Genomic DNA, 21,176 nt, shown 5'->3' with positions numbered 1-21,176 from the left:
CCATCACTAGATTAGCGCCACAATAGGTTCTGACGTCAGTTATATCGGAGAAGTGCCGTCCATCGATCAAAACGTGGTCGATTTGTGATTCCGACTGCTGTGGTGATCTCCAGGTGCTGTGCTGAGAGTAGGTGCTACGAATGACCATGTTCTTGAAGGCGGCAAAATCTATCAGTCGTAGGCCGTTCTCGTTCGTCAGCCGATGGGCGCTTATAGGCGATGAAGTTGAGAGATTTGCAATTCCACGTACCGCGTTTCCAATCGCTAGTGCATTTCCGTCGCTGTGGTCTTTGCCGATTGTTCTGGTCCGTATTCTCTCGTTGACGTGCCTGTGCTGGTGTATTTCTACGGTTGGTATGCAGGGCCTAACACCAACCTCCTAGATTTCCGGAGGACCATTCCCCCTAAATGTTCGGGGGTCATAGTGAGCAGTTTAGCCTCTAACATGAGGAACAGACGCTGGTGTGAGCCGCTCCTAACATAGAGTACAGAGAAGCAAACTATCCCTTCCCTGTCAGCATACGACCAAAGCTCCCGCCGGAATTGGTTACCCGGTCTTCCCTAAGGTTACTCGTACCCCGGCCAGTACCACGAGGAGGTAGGGATAGGAGTTTCTGGGCAGGACACTAAGGACCGCACAGAGGGGTCTATTTTATTCCTTCATGTACACGAGGTACCAATGGTACGCAATGCCCAGCCGTTTACCAACCTAGTTGGATAAATACGACGAATGCTGAAAAAATCTAATATTACACCGAGTTGCAATGGATCAATTCTTTCAGCACTCATCACATCAAAACAGCGGCGTCACCGTATATAGGATTTCGAATTGTGACAGCATTGCTGTTCTTTCAAACGTTTCAAACACACAAGACTACGGTGGCGCTATCTATGCTTTTCATTTAGTTTGGTTCATTGTGCTTTTCGTTTTGGTTTTTTTAATGATCCATTACGAAAATTGTTATAGGATCCTATTTTTGGCACTTTTGGTTCAATTCGGCAGTGGGGTACAGCTACAGAGCTCATATATGGACACAACATGCGTCATACTGAAGCGCTATTTATTGCAGTTTCTGACAGTTCGGCCGAAAAAAAACCCTAATGCCAAAGTGAATCATGGAAGTGCCCAAGTGGTTCTGCATCCTACTTCAATTATTTCTAGGAGCTCAATCCTACCCCAAGTAACCATGGAGCATTATATCGTTGCTTATATAAAGCAGCTGCATTGCCGTAAACCTACCATTAAAGTAGTTTAAAATGGAAAAAAGGCTCTGATATAGTCGAACTAATGCAAGAATGTTTATAAAGCAAGCAAGCAATTCATAAAATAATATTAGTGCATTGACACATTTGTAATGTAGCGTTTATGATCTTTTGCTCGACAGCTCTTGTACCGTAAGGACGCTATTCGCCGCTCATTTAACAGCATTTCAACATTTCACAAAGCATTTTGCGCTATAGGAAAGACAAAACATTTGTTTTTTAGTAAAAAAAATATTGATCCGTTATAAATGTTTAATGGTACCGAATAAAACCTATGACAATGATACATGTTTCGGGCGCCATTCACCGGTCATCCCAAGTATGAAGCCCTATTTATAACAATAGTTGAAATTATAAATAAACTCATGTTTACCACCCTAAACAGTCCCAAATTTTTTTTATAAAAAAATATAAGAAAAAATCATCTGAATTTTACTCTAATACAATCCATTTTGATGTGCTAATACATGTTGATAACATTTATTGCAAAAAAATGTTCAGTTTTCTCAAAAATAATTCAATGAGCGGTGAATGGCGTCCTTACGGTAATTTGACTAATATAAGCAATGACGCATCAGTATTGTTGATATGCAGTAGAAAACGTGCGATGTTCTAATGCTTGGTGTTAAGTGGGATATTTTCACTATAAGAACCTTTCACCTGACTGATCTAGAATCAGAAGCCAGTTGCTTAAGTTCCTTCTTCTGTAGGGTGTGAGATCACTGCGTCCATTTTTTAGAACTATTGTGATATACCCTTTTTGCTTTTACAAAGACAATCAGTGGCGAGAACGCCACAGCATTGTGAATCCCCCAATCTGGTACGATCAGCCTGATAAAGCCGACCGCTTCCCTGGGAGATGCGTTCCAAATATCGGCTGGCTCCAAAAAGGGCTTGCCAAATATTTTGGATCTTCGTTGTATAATCTATCTATCTATATAAATAAAAATGGAGCGGTGTTTGTATGTCACGAAATGACTTGAGAACGGGTCAACGGAGCAGACATGTCCAAACACTGCACTGCACGGCGAGCCTCTCTGTAACACACCACCGGGCGTACAAAATACAGCACTGAGCTCTCGTCCATATAAACGAACACGACACGCAGCAATCGAGACACCGGTGTCGGTGCTCGTGTTCATTTTTGCCACCGTGCTTTATTATTCGGATAGCACCGTAGCCGAGTGTTACCGATTTTAGAAGACACTCGTGCAGTTTTTACGTTCGGTGTTGCGCATTTTTGGTCGATGCTGAGCGGTGCTGGTAGGTGACGAGTTTATAGAATGCAAAGGGATAACACAAAAACTACTGCTGGTAGGTATCGAATCTTATGAATCGCGTTGTTCCATCTATGATTATGATACATTTTGTTATGCGTAGGTTTTATTTCGCATTGGGTAACACTGCGGAACACGTTTTTGTCTCCAGCACCAAAATACCGCTATTCACTTAATTAAGGGTTGCTGAATCCATTGCCGTTTTCAGAAATATCATAGCACGTCCAGTATTTGAGATATTGACTGTTGAAAATGCAAAAAATGACTATTTCAGCCAACTTGCATGCAAGTTTCCCAGCTTGTAAGGTAATATATTGGCTTAATTTGCCACTGAATTCAAACTTTATGTGTATAACAATACTTATCATCAATGTTTGTATTATTGTCGATACGGAAAAGTTATTTTTTGATGGTTTAGAGAATTGTTGTATTTTGCCATATAGAAGAAACGAAGAATTTTGTATGGAGACTGCAAGCATGTTGAAAAAATCGGTTTAATCAAAATTTAATCGCGCAATTTCAATCAAATTATGTCTGAAATGAAAGTTCAAGTTCTATTTTGCATGTTTGGTGGATTAGATTACAAAAAAGTATGATAAATTGTACTTTAAATTTCATTTAAACATCAATAAAAGCAGTGTTTTGTACAACTTTGGCGACCTGTAGCTAAAAATTGTGACGTGCTGGAACATTTCTGAGAACGGCATCAGATTCAGCAGCCCCAAATCTACTAGAGACATATAATTTGGTTCTTGAGACACGCAAACATGTCATTTTTGTTACGCTGTGTAATTGATGTACGGTTTAATAAAGTTAAAAGATTATTCAGATCAAAGGTTCATTCATGTTTCTATCACAGCTTGGATTAAAAATTGATAATTCGACATGATGTGATGCATTTGAACGCGTTCAGTTCGCTGCTATATTCATTATAATTTAATTGAACTTATCATCAATTCAGGAAATATTTCCCAGGTATAATCCTAAATCCATGCTTCGGTTACTATGGACGAATGCATGACTTCACTAATTTGACGTTTGAGCGGTGCCGAACTCATTCGTTGCCATGGTCACGTAAATAACACGGCACCGCTCAAACGTCAGATAGTGAATTCGTGCATCGGTCCATGTAATGCATTGCGATCTGAACGGGCCGTTCGAGAGCAGCGACAGGCTCTGGCTCGAGAGTTCAATGCCTACTGCGTTCTCGTGCAAAATTTGAACTCGCTCCTTTCATTTTTGACTCGCGTTCAGTTAAAAATGCATCACTGGGCTCACTGGGCATTGGTTTTTCATATGGTCTTACTTTTAGTGATCAATTTCTATAAGAATCTTATCCAATTCCGAAACATATTTTAGCTTTTAACGATAGACGGTCATCAATTATAGTTTCGTTTGCAAGAAACATTGCGTAATTTCATTTTATTTTGTCTTAATTATAATTAAACAACATTTTCTAATTGATTGTCTGATTCGCTTATATTCAAGGTAGATCAACAGGAGTAAAACAATTATTTTGTATCGAAACAGTTATTTCACATGAATACCAGATTTAGATTGACTGTTAAGTTAATCAACCAGGACAGATTATGCTGATTAGTTTAATTTGTGAGCCGATTCTTATCTATTGAAATACAGTCGACTCTCCACATCTCGATGTTCTACATCTCGATATCTTTCCCTATGTCGATGATTGCTTCGGTCCCTTCATTCTGCATATGATTTCCCTCTCCATATCTCGATGTCTCTGTATCTCGATATCTTCTTCTTCTTGGCATTAACGTCCCCACTAGGACAAAGCCGGCTACTCAGCTTAGTGTTCTTATGAGCACTTCCACAGTTATTAACTGAGAGCTTTCTTTGCCTAAGTTGCCATTTTTGCATTCGTACCTATATCGTGTGGCAAGTACGATGGTACTCTATGCCCAGGGAAGTCAAGGAAATTTCCATTACGAGAAGATCCTGGACCGACCGGGAATCGAACCCAGACACCTTCAGCATGGCTTTGCTTTGTAGCCGCGGACTCTAACCACTCGGCTAAGGAAGGCCCCCATATCTCGATATGTTCCTGCTGATTTTTCGTTCTCACCTTTCTCTACAAATGTCGACATGAACATTATCAAAGGATACTAAACCAGATTTAAATGATTCAGAACAATTTGGAAACTCGAAACGAAGTTTGTTTGTTTATTGTTTTCCTAGTAACGGATTGATTTTCAATCTAGTGTTCATTAAATTGATGTTCTTTGTCTCGATCTCTCCCTATCTCGATATCGAGATGTGGAGAGGCGACTGTATAAATTGTTTCTATGTTAAATTTAGTCATTACAAACATATTAATGAACTTCTTAAATTACTTTGTTAGTGAAGTTTATTCAACAGACACGGGAGGAAAACGACAGAAGTATTCAAAGGGGCAAAAATTACAAAAAGATATCAAGAGTTGCTTGACCAAAATTGAAGTTTGACCACATTTAGATTAAATATGGTACAAAATACATTCATACTTTCAAATAATGTTTGATCATGTTGGCGTGATCCATAGTATTTTGCCATATTCAAAAAAATTGATAATTAGGCTACTACTTAAGGCGATACGTCAAGGTTTAACCAATTTTCATACATCTCTACTTAAAAAAAAGGCATGCATATTTCAAGGATGTGTTATTCTACGCAAACATTATTCTATATAATAAGTTTCATTTCTTCTAACACACCATCTTGCTTGGACTATGATTTCTCTATTTGTCGACTTTATCCGTTATTGAGGATCTCCTCCTGCATGTCCCAATAGTAGCAATATATCAAATTTCTATTCTTACAATGCACACTTCAATTATTTTAGGATTTCTGTGAAATCTCAACAGCTGAACAGTTCGGTAAAAAAAATTAACGGAGTTCGGTAAATTTATGCTGTATTAGGTAAATATTCACCGGAATCCGTAAAATTCCGACGAAATTACGGTGTTTTATTTCACCGAACTGTTCAGCTGTTGAGATTACGGTGAAATGCACCGATTTCTGGTAAAATGAGTATAGTGTGTAGCTTCAGCTTCACTGCACAGAAGAAACTTAAATCAAAATCTTTTTTTTTTTCACATAGCTTCTATGTTTTTCCTATTACAAATAGAATAAAAGCTTTCGACTGATATTTTTTTTTCCTCTGTGGGGACATGATACCACTGCGACCATTAAGTTGATCTATTGTGGTGTTATCCTCTTTGTTTTTGCCGTACTGTAGAAATATGTTTCTATATGAAGTAACTATCTCCACAGCTATTGGCGTGCATCCCAATCAGGTACTACGTTTCGGATAAAATGTAGTATCTGTTTTGGATGATAGAACTGAATTTCATTAGGCTCTAGCAAGCCTTTATCTAAATATCTACAACGCTTGTGGTATAGTGCAACACACTTGCACAACAAATGTTCAGTGCTTTCGCTTTCTAATTTACAGAAACGACACATATCTTCTGGCAATTTACCTATAATTTTAAGGTAACGTTTGCTGGGGCAGTGGCCTGTTAATAAGCCAGTATAAGTACTTAGATCGTGTTTATTGAGGTTTAACAACCTCTGTGTTTGATAGGCATCTGGTTCAATGAATCGTTTGGACTGACGAGAGTCCATTGCGTTCTTCCAGTTTAGTTTAATTTTTGCCTGATTTAAAATAAATCCAAATTTTTCCTTCATTTCGTTGACCAAAAAATGGTTCGCTTAGTTGGTTAAATTAAATTAAAATGGTTATCTGTTCACCCTCAAAGCAACAATATATTTTATAAGATTCATAGCGAAACAGACCTACAGTGCGACATTAAATGGGACCGTCTCCTAAAGATACATTTACCTTGAGTATAAATATGAATGAACATATGAACAAAAAAAAAATGAAATAAATATAAGTTACTCATTACCAGAATTGGTAAATCGATAGATCTTGTTACAAATAATCGATCTCATTCATAATAAGAATTCAAAAAGGTCCTTCCTATTCGTTAAGATTAATTTTGTTCGGATAGCACAAACATTTTTTTTTCGCGTTTATTGTATTGACGGCATTAAATTTCTGTCAAGCTTGAACAAAATTTGTTGAGAATAAATTATTTTCATTTTTTTTCTCGTGAATTGTCATGAATCTTCTGCATCATCATTTTCATTGAGCTCAAGAATATAATTTGAAAATCTTGGGCTTGACTCTGGCGTAATCATGAAGCATATTTTCACAGAATTGTGGGCAAAATGATCGTAGGGTTCATTGCATTTTTTTCTTAATTTCTTCAATAAAACATTCTTTACTAACTGACATTTGTTTGTGAATGATAAAATTTTTGCGCATCGAAATAAACAAATTTAGACGCGGCGTTCACAATTATGTTTCTAAGATTTGGCCCGTGGATAAAAAAAGGTCTGACTATTTTGATTTTAAATGTGCTTCAAGCATATATTTACACGGTGTCAAATATTTGGCAGGATTTCAAGCATTTGTTTAAAGGTTCAAAAATTCTTATGGTTTCCAATATTTACGTGAATGGTAGAACTGCTGTCAGAACCCAGCTCTATATACGACACCTTGTACTGTTCACTTGATAACTTTTTAAGAAAAATGCAAGAAGTTAAATGACTCTTGAAAAAGTAATATATTTTCAAACGCTGCAAGTTGAACAAATTTGCAGTCAATCTCCTACTTTTATTTCCAATAATGATAATCTCCGAAATAAATCAAAATTTCCTCAGATTTTTCTTTGTTAATGTTACATTATAAAATGTTTCAATAACTCTTTTAAGAAATTTGTATTGAAACTGAACGATATTATTTCATCCCATTTAAAAGAAAACATGGTCTAGATCGGTCGCATCGCGTACTGAATATACTTAGCACAAACAAATCACGCTTGTTGTACACAGCGTAAACGTGGTGCTACTGAGCGCGACCGCTTTCTAGTAAATCCACGAATCCACCGCGCGTAAAAGTAAAACACTCAAAAAACCTCGCTCGTCATACGCAGCACGAGCGAGATGGATCAAACCCGCCCATGCGTCATCCAATGATTTACTAAAACGGGAACCAACAACTGCACAGCAATCAATTGATTGGAGTGCTTTGCCGATTGAAGAAACGAACCAGCGTGCATTCGATATTCGTCAACACTCGGGTCCGGTGTTGGTGTTGAACGCAAGCACCGACACCCGTGTTTTGCTTGTTGCTTTGTGTGTTCATCCGCAGTACTACACCAGAGTGTTGAAATCGAAGCACGCGGAGCTGTATTCATCGATATACTCGCCACCCGTGCAGAACGGCTCGGTGTTTTTGCCATGTCTGCAACGGAGTGACGTAAGTTTTTCACTATTGCACTCGACAAGAGATGCGACGTGTTCGTGCAAAGAAAAAGTTTAGAAAAGTCACCGGAATATTGCGGAAAAGGGGAGAAAACTCATGTGTAATTTTGTATGGGGGATGACATGACGATTTACAACAGCCTACTTGATGGCATGACGAAGTTTGCTGGGACCACTAGTATATAAATAAAAATTGAATGGTGTTTATAGGTCACGAAATAACTTACAAACGGGTCAACGTATTGGAATGATCATTTCTCCGTTTTGTTCCTCAAGGGTTCCGACGTGTTTGTATGTATAAAAATCCCAGGATATTCACAGGAAAAATAGGGAAAAATGAGAGTAAATGGAACTGTTATTTTGTATAGCGTTTTTCAACAGCCTACTTGATGGCAAGACGAAGTTTGCCGGGACCACTAGTATATATATAATAATATTATGTGCACGGCAGGAGCAGTGGTGTTGAGAGGTTTCGCACGTTTCACTATAGAAACGGCAATTTGGGTTTTGGATGGCTCCGATCTTTTGTAAATGGTATCTGCTGGGGCATTGTCCAGTTATTAGACCGGTGTAGGTGCTGAGGTCCCGTTTGTTGAGACCAATGAGTTTTTGTGTTTGTTTCGAAATAATTGTGACGAATCTTTTGGACTGATTCGCATTGGAAACTGTTTTCCAATTGGATAGAATTTGACTGGACAACCAGCTGTTCAGTTCAATATTTAGTGAGCAGTTTGATATGCCAAAGAATGGCTCAGGACCAATGAATGTATTGGCCGATCCATTCCTGGCTAGCTCATCGGCAATTTCATTATCCTCTAGACCCGTATGCCCCGGGATCCAATATAATTTTACTCGATTGCGGATGGCTAGGGTTTTTAAAGCAAGAACACATTCCCACACTAGTTTTGAGTTAAAAGTGTAAGCTTTCAGAGCATGAAGAGCTGCTTGGCTGTCGGAGAAAATACAGATTGTGGCATTTCTGTAATTCCTCCACGCAGAGAAAACAATTTTGATATCAAATATATTCTGAGTCATTACAACAATATTTCTGTATTATCTGCCGGCTTATAATTGCGTTTCATTATTTTAATAACTACTATCAATTTAATTTAACAATTTTTATTTTTGATTTTGACAGCTGGGTCCAATACGGTTCAACAAAATTTATTTTTGATTTAATAATTTATTCTTTTGAAACAACAATATTTTTGCATTAAAATAAAAAAATTCTTTTTTGAAACAAAGTCTTTTTTTTTTGATTCTATAATATATTTATTTGAAATAATAAAACATATTCGTTGATGCCAACCCCCTTCTCTCACCACCCATTTTGTTATTTTTACATGAAGGCATACGGCTGTAGCTTGAAAAATTAATTAATTTATTTTTGTTTTCATTAGTTAACATTTACAACGACAAGCAAATATAAAAACGGCCTTAAGTACCTGCGCCACTTTCCTCATCTCAAATTATTGAATGAAACTGTTTTGCACCGCAAGTGACGAGGTGGACTCATCAGCTAAATCTACTTTCGCTGAGTTAGTTCCAGTATTTCTGCTAAAATAAAAAAATGAAATGATTTGATTCAAAACTAGAAAATGATGGTCATAACTTACCAAAGAAGGCTTCTATAATGGATTCCGATGTTTCTAAAGTATTGAACTAGTCGATTTATTGTACTTTTGCATTGCAAGTTCTCCGCGTCAGTTATTTTCACTTTTACACAAAAGCGTAAAACAAAATGGCAGATCAGCTCTTTATATATCAGAATCAACAGTAAAACGAACTGAAACAAACAAATCCTCAATTTGAAATGAAGTTTTTTGTCGTATTGAAAAGTTTTATTAAAAATAACAAAAACAATTATTGTTTTGAATAGCTGTTAATTCTCTGCGTGTCTTTACGCTGAGCTGCACACATTCAATGATAGCATACACTTCAGTCTGAAAAACTGTAGGCCACTTTCCGAGAGGGCTAGAGATTTTAGTTCTTGGTCCGTGCACTCCAGATCCAGAACGATTGTTCATTCTCGATCCATCAGTGTAGAATTTGATTGAGCCTGGAGGAATACTCGGTCCACCTTCTTGCCACTCTTGGCGAGAAGGAATGAACACTAGGCTGTCCCTTATTTTGCGAAAATGCGAAATGTTATAAGTTCGTCATTGTAAAGTGCTCTTTTTGGTAAGAAAAAAATCAGGTAAAAATTTGAGGTCCGTACGTGGACGCTAAGTGGTCCCCCAACGACCCTAAAGGTATTAGGTGTAGATGACTCCCGTGCGCCAAATCGAGCTCGCTTCTCTAGTGTACGCAACATGAGTACGAAAAGCCACAAGTAACAAATTAATAATCAGCATAGAATTTCAAGTAAAATAATATTTTATAATATGAATATATTCCTAACACTGCACGCTGACATAAAATTCGTAACTAAAAAGGGTTCGTTCAAATATTACGTTACGTAACAGGGGGAGGGAGGAGATCTTCCATAGTGTTACGGTTTATACAAAAAAATTAAATATTTCATACATAAGCTGTTATGTGAGGGAAGGGGGGGGGGGTGGTTTAAAATTGGCAAATTTTGCGTTACGTAATATTTGAATCATCCAAAAAAAAAACAAACTTCTATGCTGATTATCAACGCGCGCTGGACAATTTGTTACTGGTGGCTTTTCGGTTACTGGTGCTGTGTGCACTAGAGCAGCGAGCTCGATTTTGCGCACGGGGTCATCTACACCTAATACCTTCAGGGCCGTTGGGGGACCACTTAGCGTCCACGTACGGACTTCAAATTTTTACCTGATTTTTTTCTTACCAAAACGAGCACTTTACAATGACGAACTTATAACATTTCGCATTTTCGAAATATAAGGGACGGCCTAATGAACACCGTATATGGTATGTCATAATTCACAACCATTTCCATCCAGTCACTGCATTTTTCTACAATTTAATTTATAGAAAATTCGTTTAGTATGCTAAGGTGACCGTTTAAATCACCTGGCAGCAGGTTTATTGATCGTTTTAGCCTCAGGGCGCTTTTTTCAGCATCCAGCTTTATGAATTGATCTAGCCGGGGCAGATTAAGCATTGCATCTAGGGCGAATGAAGGGGTGCTGCGAACTGCACCAGTAATGGCGATGCACAATGCCGCGTACAATGATGACAACATCATCAGCGTAGCCAACAACCTCAAATCCTCTTTTTTCCAAGCTATTAAGAAGATCATCCATCACAAGAGACCATAGCAAAGTTGAAAGTACCCCTCCTTGAGGACAACCCTTTGTGGCCATGACAGTAGCGCACGATCCGCTCAACTCGGATGAAATTCGGCGATTTGCTAGTATAGCATGTACCCAGGTAGCAATGCATGGGTCAAATTTTCTCCTATGCATTGCTGACACTATAGACAAATAGGAAGCGTTATCGAATGCACCCTCAATGTCAAGAAATGCCACGATGACGATTTCCTTTGCATGAAAAGGTTTCCCGATCTTGTTGACTAGCATGTGTAGTGCTGAGATCGTAGATTTTCGACTTTGGTAAGCGAATTGGTATTTGGAAAGAGGCATTGCTTTCATAAATTTTGAATTTATGAACTCTCAAGACCTTTTCCATTATTTTAAGCATCACTGACGACAGACTTAAGTTACTGAGAATTCCAGAGCAATTCGATCTCAACAAAAAGTGTGTTGTTTCATTATGGCATGTTTATATAATTACGGTGACTTTCAAACTCTTTATATTTGAGCTAGTTCTACTAATTGAATACGTTTACATACAAACGTATAAAACTAATTCCATGTTTTGTTGGCTATACTTATTTTTTTTTACCATTTAACAATTTTAGGAAAGTAGCAGCAGAACCAATACCCACTCGGGTGGTCGAGGAAATCAAAGCGTCTCCACAGGGAAGCCCCTCCCCGGCAACTCCAACCACGCCACATACTCTGGATAGGTCAGCTGCTAAACGTGCAGAACTTAGAAAGCAGGAGCAGGAACGACGTAGGCGAGAAGCGGTAAGTTTCGTCATTGCATCACTTTGGAACGATATAGTAATAATTCTTTTCATCGACAGATGGCCGGACAGATCGATATGAACATGCAAAGCGATTTGATGGCTGCTTTCGAGGAGTCTCTGTAAGGACAGTCTCATGGCACTGTTTAAGACTACTTTTGATTCGGGTTCTCCATGAAGGTTTTGGCACCAATCCAAAACGCCCTGAGCATACCACCGAGAAAAAAAAAACTACTGTACACTAGAGGAGTTGAAAAGTGGTTGCTTTCTTTTTTAAAACAATTGTGTTTACGCTAGTTAAGAATGAGACTAGTGAGAATTCCCATCACCAAACGGGAAATGCAGCAGATCATTGAGACATTGAGATCGTAATTATTATGCAATTAAGTTAGCGACATTATAATTTGTGATATAACGTAAAAATATTAAAAATATATATTTAAAATCGAGCATAAGAACGTAAAGTGTAACTTTCAAGAGTTAGAAGAAAGCCTCAGCATGCCCCTGTGCTGATGAGCGAGCGGCTTTAGCGTGTAAGATGACAACGATTATGGATATAATAATGAATACGCAGTTCTGAGACTCAACTGAGAAGCGGTAGGGAATGCAGACGTGACTTTTTTGCAAATCATTGTTAGTTCGATGTTGACATGTTAGTAGTAAGCAATTCGCTAAATAGCCAAAAAAGCAAATAAAAATGATATTCAAAACAAAACGTAGACCCTGTAGTTTACGTTTTTGGCGGCAGTTGAGATGTGTATATGTGTTTTCCAGCGAAGCAAACTGAGTTGAATGAATATTTTTCTGTACATTTGTTTTCCTTAAAATTCACGTCGCTTCGTTACATTTGTTCGATATACAGTGCGAATTGATGGCAATTTTAGAAATATACTGATATAACAGGACTTCTTTTTGTTTAATTTCTTTATAAGCATAGTGGTTTTGGCTATGGTGATGCTGGCGGGGTCACGTGGTGGTATTTGCCTAGGTTGAAAGTTTTGAAATCTTTACGCGAACAATTAGCGTGCATTCAATGTTGTATAACATTGTTCTTGTTTGAATTGAATAGAAATCTGTTTATTTGTTCATGTCTAGCATTTTGTCTTTAATTTGGTTTTTATTTCCTTTTCTATATTGTATTTTAGCCTATTATTTGGAGTTTGATCAGAATAAAAAGACTTGAGTCTAGAATGGATATGACATGACAACTACCAAATCTTCTGCATCATCTCGTTCGCTGATAAGCTATGAAGGGTCAGATTGTGTCATTTCACAGCGGGTCTGGGTCATATGAAATAATGGCCGTTTGGCAAAGCGGCACAAATTTGTTCCATCAAGAAAAGGTACCTTTTGAAAAAGGGACAAAATTTTGTCATGCCAAATGGTCGGCTCCTGTTCACAGCTAATTCTTTAAACACACATTATTTTGAAAAAGCTTTTTTGACAATTTAAGGTACCACTTTCAGTGTTCATATTCAGTTTAGTAGATACAATCATTTTAATACTCCACACCCAGGAGAAATGGAAAAATTCCTTGGTCACAATATTTTTTAAGTGCCTTTCGGGCATGCTGACATGCGAACCGTTTCCAATTTTCACGAGCTATAATGAAGGCATGAAATGTCCCAAAAAATCATTTGGTGTAACATTTCTATCATATGACCTTGATCGTTACGTATCTCATTCGAGATAGGATCGACTTTTGACACGTCAAGCGCCCATCAACACCAATTTGAAATTTGAAAGTTTATTGTCGTGTTGTTACCCGCGATGGAATAACGAATGAGCATTAGGTAATAAATGATTATTCTTATATGACATTCACCTAAGCCGACTCGTCTCATCGAATCCGACTTCCTATTTTCAATTGTAATGTAGAGAACATGATTTTCGTATTTTTCTTTAGCGTCTATTTTTCTCGAACGCAACTGAGTTCTAAGATAGGATAGAGCGTAGGTACTTCGGATGCAACGAAGAAAGTTTTTAGTTAACCTACTGAATTAAGCATCCATTGTTCTCAAAATTTGGTTTGTAATTTACCTCTATTCCAAGGGCCCAAATACCATAAGTTCTTGGTATGCCTACTTTCGTTTCAGTCTGTAACAACAAATGATACTCAACAACGGGTCTGGGTCATTTGGCATAAAGCCATTTGGCATAAGGTCATTTGGCATAACGCCATTTGGCATAAAGGACACATGGCATAACAGCCATTTGGCATAACGGTCATTTGGCATAATTTTGAACAATGTGAAAATAAAGGGTCATTTGGCATAATATCAAACCATCTGAAAAGTAAGGGTTATTTGGTATAATGATTCAGATTCTCCTTTTTCTATGTGAAAAAAATATTATAATTACGCAACAGAAAAAAATCATGTTAAAAAGAAAGGCAAATTCCTATATAATAAAAAAACGCGTCGAATCGCTATAGCAATAACCCTCGAAAGAATACCTTATGTTTAAAAGAAGGGTAAATCTCTAGATAAATATCATGACTAAACAGGATAACAGAAGATGAACTAGGGTGTCAATCAGTGACGCAATATTTCTTAATTTGAAATTAAGAATTGAAAACAAGGTCATGACTTTGGAAATCAGAAGAAAAAATGGAGCAACATTGAGGCAAAACAGCCCCATGGTGCCTTTTATGAGCATTTGTAAAAAAATTGGAAAATATTCGTCAAGGGCGGATAGGAGTGACCCACAACATGCGATTTTACAAATCCAACTTACAGAAAAATGTCTAAATTTTTCTAAAATATTTATAGAATCACCAAAAAGTCGTTTTATTCCTGGGGTGCATATTACCCCTGATACCCTTATTATAAGCTCTAATATGAATAACTATGAGAAATACTTCACTCTTGAAAGAATAGCCTATGATCAAAAGAAGGAAAAATCCCTTATGAAAATTTAGGCAAGTGTAATGCATATAATAATTTTATCAGTACAACTACAAAGAACTTCCGATGATTTAAAGAAGGTAAAATTCCCAATTAAAATATAAGTTGAACTATTTTCAATAGTAATGAAATCAGTATAACTCGTATAGCCTATGTGCAAAAAAGAAGGAAAAAAGGATGAAATCAATAAAACACTTGAAACCTTATCACACATTTGGTAATCCAGAGGCGAATTAACCGTCACCTTAGAGTCTTGACGCGATGTGAGGAGTTCACAACTTCGTCCTGAATTAACGGGTCGATTTTATCATTCCCTTAGAGCTCTTATAGAGGGACAAGAAATTACGTCCCGTCACATCATGAAAATCAACAAATTAATTAGCTTATCAGTTATTGAGCAACACATCAGAGGTGTTGTAATTTGATATTTATGTTCATGATTCGGCCAAACGGCATTCGGCCAAATGACCAACAGCAGTGATGCGACATCGCACTCTAAATTATAATTAATTCAGCATGAGTGATCACGTGACAGTTCTCCTTCTTCCTGGGGCCTTCCTTAGCCGAGTGGCTAGAATCCGCGGCTACAAAGCAAAGCCATGCTGAAGGTTCAGGATCTTTTCGTAATGGAATTTCCTTGACTTCCCTGGGCATAGAGTATCATCGTACCTGCCATGCGACATACGAATACAAAAATGGTAACTTTGGCAAAGAAACCTTTCAGTTAATAACTGTGGAACTGCTCATAAGAACACTAAGCTAAGAAGCAGGCTCTGTCCCAGTGAGGACGTAATGTCAAGAAGAAGTAGTGACAATTCTCCAAGCTATTATTGGTCTTCTGTGACCAACACAATTCAATCATCTGCAGCATTATCAAAAATATCTTATTGATAAGTTTCATTTGCCTAATTTAAAATTGAACTTAACCCATCAGTCTATCACTACTAATGCATTGGTGATGGCACAGAAGTAGACAGTATGATGTTGATATGATATAGAATGATCCGTATTGTATCGCAGTCAGCCTGTACAAATTAGCAAGTTTTAGGCGTTGATAGTGACAGCAAGCAACTCTGCAAACGATTAGCTTAAAAGCCACGATAATTGAGTATTTATAATACAAAAAAATTGTCGCTCTTAAGTGTTTTATTTTTTAAATTTATTGTCCTACTAAGTTCTACAAAGTTTTAATACTTATCATTTGCTACAACTTTGCCATAGTTGTATTTCTTATGGTTTGCATGTTGTTTGAGTTTTTCATCTTAAAATTTAATATTTTGTGTGCCTTGTATCTCAACTATGAGCGCCTGAAGAAAATGATACTTCCCACCTAATGATTTTGCAGTCTTTCGAGTATCTCTGAGCAAAATTAGGAGAGGATGATATTTTCTATCTCGTTCAAAATTGATTTTACTAATAGACGATATTCACACATGCTCAACTCACAAAAGTCATCACCTGCGGATATAAAATCAAATAGAAATCGTGTATTTATATAGACAGAAAATCATCACATCGTTTTTCAGTTGTATTCGATTAACGTGGAAGCTTCAGAAATAAATTCACCATCTTTTCCTTTACCGGTATTTCGTCCATTAGTAAGCGAGATACCGGATTGGAAGTCAACATAAGTCGTATAAGATACATCTACAAAGTTCACAGTCCGATTGAATTCGGTGGTATGATTTAACCGGAATCTTGTGCTGGATTCATACCGTACTTATTGTGCTTCTTCGGCGGCTTGCCAGAAAAGAGAATAAATAAATTATTATAAAACAGTTCCAGCTGTTACTAAAATGAAACAGTAATAAAATGCTAAAATCTTCAATTTAAGTATATACAGAAAATATATTGAAATTATGCCTAATGTCCGTTATGCCAAATGACCCTCATCTTCCACTTAGTTAAAAATTATGCCAAATGTCCGTTATGCCAAATGACCGTTATGCCAAATGTCCTTTATGCCAAATGGCGTTATGCCAAATGACCTTATGCCAAATGGCTTTATGCCAAATGGCCCGCTCCCCTCAACAACTACTCACTGTTCTTGAGCTTTTGGATTCCGTGCGTTGACTCATGCCAGCATCACCCTGCTGGTCCTGTGTACACCAAGCGTGGGTTTTCCACGTGTGGTGTACAACAACGCGACATCTGAAGATGTTGGTGTATAATATAATGGTATGCTTACAAGGTGGGAGAGGGTCATTTGGCATAAGGTCGTTTGGCATAATTGAATTAAACCCCGTTTTAAAATATGCCTGTTCTTGATGAAACAATTTTATGCAAAATGGCCACTATGTCAATTCTTATAATTGCTTTGTCCAATGGTGTTATGCATAATGGCCTTATGCTAGATGACCCAGACCTCTTACAGGTCATCTACAGTCTGTAATATCAAGCAAAGATGAGAATGATATGCGATTGTAGGCGATATCCAACCATTCCCTGGACCAAGAAATCTGACTGTGAATGATTATGAAGACACGGTATCCAACACGATCCATCAATGAGAAGTAGGTATATCAAATGTTTTTTTTTTGTTTCTGGTAAAATGGAATTGAAATTATTAGGTAGATAAACAATGGTTGGAAGTGTACTCGCATTAGGGCCCATTCTTTCCTTCAGTTGTATCAAAAGCCCTCGATATTGGAATCAATTCCTGTTGTTCGGTTATTCCTTCCGGTTCTATTCTTATCCAGAGGTTTGCTAAACTTGTGAAAGAAAAGCCCTTTGCTGCATGAGATTACTTTTGACGCCACTATTCAGGTTCAGTTCATCACGTATACCATTTGTACATAATTCATTCATTATCAAACAAGTCAAAGTGTTATAAGTTATATATCAGTTATAATATCCCTATAAAATGTCGAACGAAGGCATAGTAAAGTGTATATGATGTTTATAAACATAACGCAAAAAAAAAAATGTATAATAATAAAAACTAAGCATGGCATATAAAAATTGTAACACATAATAACATAGGGAAAAGTCGAGAGCGGGTTTAGGCGGAGAGTCGAAAAAATGCTGTAGAAAACTAAATTGACCGCGCGTGTAATAAATCTCCATAAACAACAAACCATCATGACTGAGGAGTCCTATAACAACACTTTTTTTTACTTTTCGTTCAAATGATGGTCCAATTTTCTACTAGTTTTATGAGAGTATTACTAGGATGTTAAGGATGGTAGGCAGTAAATAATTCAGCTCATAAAAATGTTCATAATAGTTTCTGAAGCTAGCGATGCCGTTAAAACTTGACAAATCGAAATGATGTTTCATCTATAACTCTTGATCCATATTTTCATTCGATCACGTTTTGCGCGTTGAAAACATAGGAAACGTGTGGCTTTTTGGGAAATTTATGGAGTGAAAAGGAAATGTTTTGAAAAGAGCAATAGATGTAGTAGGATAAGATGGTAAATAATTAAGACAGATATAATACAAGAAAGAAAATAATAAAAATACAATTTTTATTGATTTAAATACAATCAAAAAATGATATAAAAAGAAACACAAAATTCATAAACGTTAACAGAAATCAATGAGAAACGGAAACGGCTAAACCTTTACAAAGATATCACATCCTTACTAAGCGTGTATCTATTTCTCATCATTATTTATTGGTATAATAACTGCGTCAATAATTCCACATAGGGGTCATGCACGAATTACGTCACGCTCCAAGGGGGGGAGGAAGTCGAGCCAAGCGTGACATGCCTTACAAATTTTCGGAGGACTCATACAAAAAGTGCGACAAAGGGGGGGGGGGCGGAGGCCTTCGAAAAAGTCAAAATTTATCGTGCCATAATTTGTGTACCATCCCATATTATTTCCACAGAGAACAGACATCAAAACTACAACATTTTTTCCTCAAAAGATGTGTTAGTCAGTCGTGCCTATTCTGCGCGGCGTGTGAGGTGACACGAGTCGAATGAGGGGACAATTGTCGACTCGCTCCCATTTGATTAACATGAGTCGTCTCACGTCACTCGCGGTGAGAGCGACTCGTCTCGATTCACACGCCGCGCAGAATAAGCACAAGTTGTGAATATCCAGTCGGAATCCTAAGGGTTCCAGTCGGAATCCCAAAAATTCCTGTGGGAATCCCAAGGATTCCAGTCGGAATCCCGAGGATTCCAATCAAAATTCTTCGACCGAGTTAGTTTAGTACACCAGTGGATAAAACCATTCCGGTTAGCAGTGCCCGATGGGTTCATTCAAATATTACGTAACGTAAAATTTGACCATTTTAGACCCCCTCTCTCCTCCACGTAACAGCTTTTGTATAAAAAATTTTAAATTTTTAAAAGAAACATAAAATTTATAAACGTTAACAGAAATCAATGAGAAACGGAAACGGCTAAACCTTTACTAAGATATCACATCCTTACTAAGCGTGTACAGTAATTAATACCTCCATGAGTCGATGTTCCATGACTCGATATCGACTGGAACCATACTAGAAACCAAATTTCATGGTTACTATGATGGTTCCTTGAAACAGCTTTCCAAGGAATTTATGTTCCATGACTCGATATTTCCATGAGTCGATGGTCTCTTCAATATCGACTCATGGAGGTTTTACTGTATCTATTTTTCATCATTATTTATTGGTGTCAGTGTTGCATTTGAACGCGTTCAGTTTGCGTTCCAGTTCAAACCTTTCAACGAGGGATCAAGTAGGCTTGAACATTGAGCAGTTCAAAAATTTGAACCCGTGCGAGCAGAAAATTGAACGCGAAATGAAAACTGTCGTCATGGCAGACCCACGACATATTTCAATGCGGAAGTTGTGCAAAGATGTTAAGAAATATTTAGAGTTCCATATATTTGTAATGGTAGGAATTTAATATGTTCTGATGTATTTTTTTCAGGTTTTAACTTTCATGTGCATTTTGAAAAGAACGGGCCGTTCATGAGCAGGTGCAGACTTTTGCACGAGAGTTCAACGTCTACTGGGTTCTCGTTCAAAATTAGAACGCGTTCAGTTCACTTTTGGCTCGCGTTCAGTTTAAAATGCATCACTGATTGGTGTAATAACTGCGTCAATAATTCCACATAGGGGTCATGCACAAATTACGTCACGCTCCAAGGGGGAGGGGGTCGATCCAAGCGTGACATGCCTTACAAATTTTCGGAGGACTCATACAAAAAGTGCGACAAGGGGGGGAGGGAGGCGGTCGAAAAAGTCAAAATTTAGCGTGACATTATTTGTGTACCATCCCATATTATTTCCACAGAGAACAGACATCAAAACTACAACATTTTTTCCTCAAAAGATGCGTTAGTCAGTTGTGAATATCCAGTCGGAATCCCAAGGATCCCAGTCGGAATCCCAAGGATTCCAGTCGGAATCCCAAAGATTTCAGTCGGAATCCCAAAAATTCCAGTGGAAATCCCAAGGATTCCAGTCGAAATCCCAAGGTTGGGCTTATTCTATGAGTGGCGTGAGGTGAGAATTGTCGGTGTCGTATAGCGAGGTGACAATAGACCATTTCCGTGAAAAAATTTTAATGGCTTATATGCTTTCTGCCAATTTACTGAACAAACTTTCCCAAGGAATTCATATGTTTTGAAGCCCCTAACTATTGAAAAACAGTAAAAAACTGGCGGCACGGCATCACACCCCACGGTCCCCTATAATTTATTTCTCTCCGATTTTTATCAGACCCCTTTTTCTCCTATGATTTTTGTCTCCACGTTGTGGTGAATATTTGATCAGCTGATCGTTTCCACCACCGGAATTTTAAGGTTAACTGGTGAATGACAACGGTAGGTATCCTTTTCATTATTGACAATTCGAGTGACAATTAGAAGTTCGGCAGTCAAAACTTCGGCGAAGTTCGGCGTCGGCATTCTAATTTGGTGCTTCGCCGACGCATAAGGATTGCCTTTGTCGGCGTAGCACTTCGGTAGAATGCCGACGCCGAACTTCGGCGAACTTTCGGTGATATTTCATTTCTCTTATGAACTTCGGTCTAAAGTTAATCTGAATGCACAATACTATCGCCTGTGGTGCTCCGCCTGGATATGAAAATGGTTATGCTCTCTTCCGGTTTTGTGGTTGGTTGAGGGTGGCAAAGAAAATTTCGCTGGAATCCGGAAGATCACCGCTGATCGATATTGCAAGAGGTCATTGTTTGGCGCATCATTCTGTTCGGATCCCTGCAGCTTCCATTGAAATCTTGAAATCGAAACAGTATGCTGTCGCCCAGTGATATCTTTGGAAGCAGGACCCTTTTCGAGAAATGCACGCCGGGAAGATGAAGGGGATATTTGTTGTGATCGTGGAGGATTTTTCGGGAAGACCAATGAGAGTGGTAAAACGGGGAAGTATGTTTGCTCTATTGGCCATATGGTTCTGGAACAGCAGTAGAC

At 37.8% G+C, this 21,176-nt stretch overlaps 1 protein-coding gene across 18 annotated transcripts in view; it reads left to right on the top strand.

Annotated features, from left to right (window-relative positions):
- The window catches only part of LOC5573606 (bromodomain-containing protein 3), an 87,239-nt gene extending 74,020 nt beyond the window's left edge, over positions 1 to 13,219 (top strand). For 16 of the 18 annotated variants that reach the window (XM_021850521.1, XM_021850523.1, XM_021850520.1 and 13 more), the window contains 2 exons: positions 11,725 to 11,893; positions 11,953 to 13,219. In XM_021850521.1, the coding sequence (XP_021706213.1) occupies positions 11,725 to 11,893; positions 11,953 to 12,018 (235 nt within the window). In that variant the 3' untranslated portion in view covers positions 12,019 to 13,219. The remainder of the gene's footprint in view (positions 1 to 11,724; positions 11,894 to 11,952) is intronic. The other 2 variants (XM_021850527.1, XM_021850528.1) reach the window with 1 other exon arrangement.
- The last annotated feature ends 7,957 nt before the right edge of the window (positions 13,220 to 21,176 follow it).

Source organism: Aedes aegypti, chromosome 3, assembly GCF_002204515.2.
Source record: "Aedes aegypti strain LVP_AGWG chromosome 3, AaegL5.0 Primary Assembly, whole genome shotgun sequence".
NCBI classification, from domain to species: Eukaryota; Metazoa; Arthropoda; class Insecta; order Diptera; family Culicidae; genus Aedes; species Aedes aegypti.
This window is presented reverse-complemented; position numbering and strand designations above follow the sequence as displayed.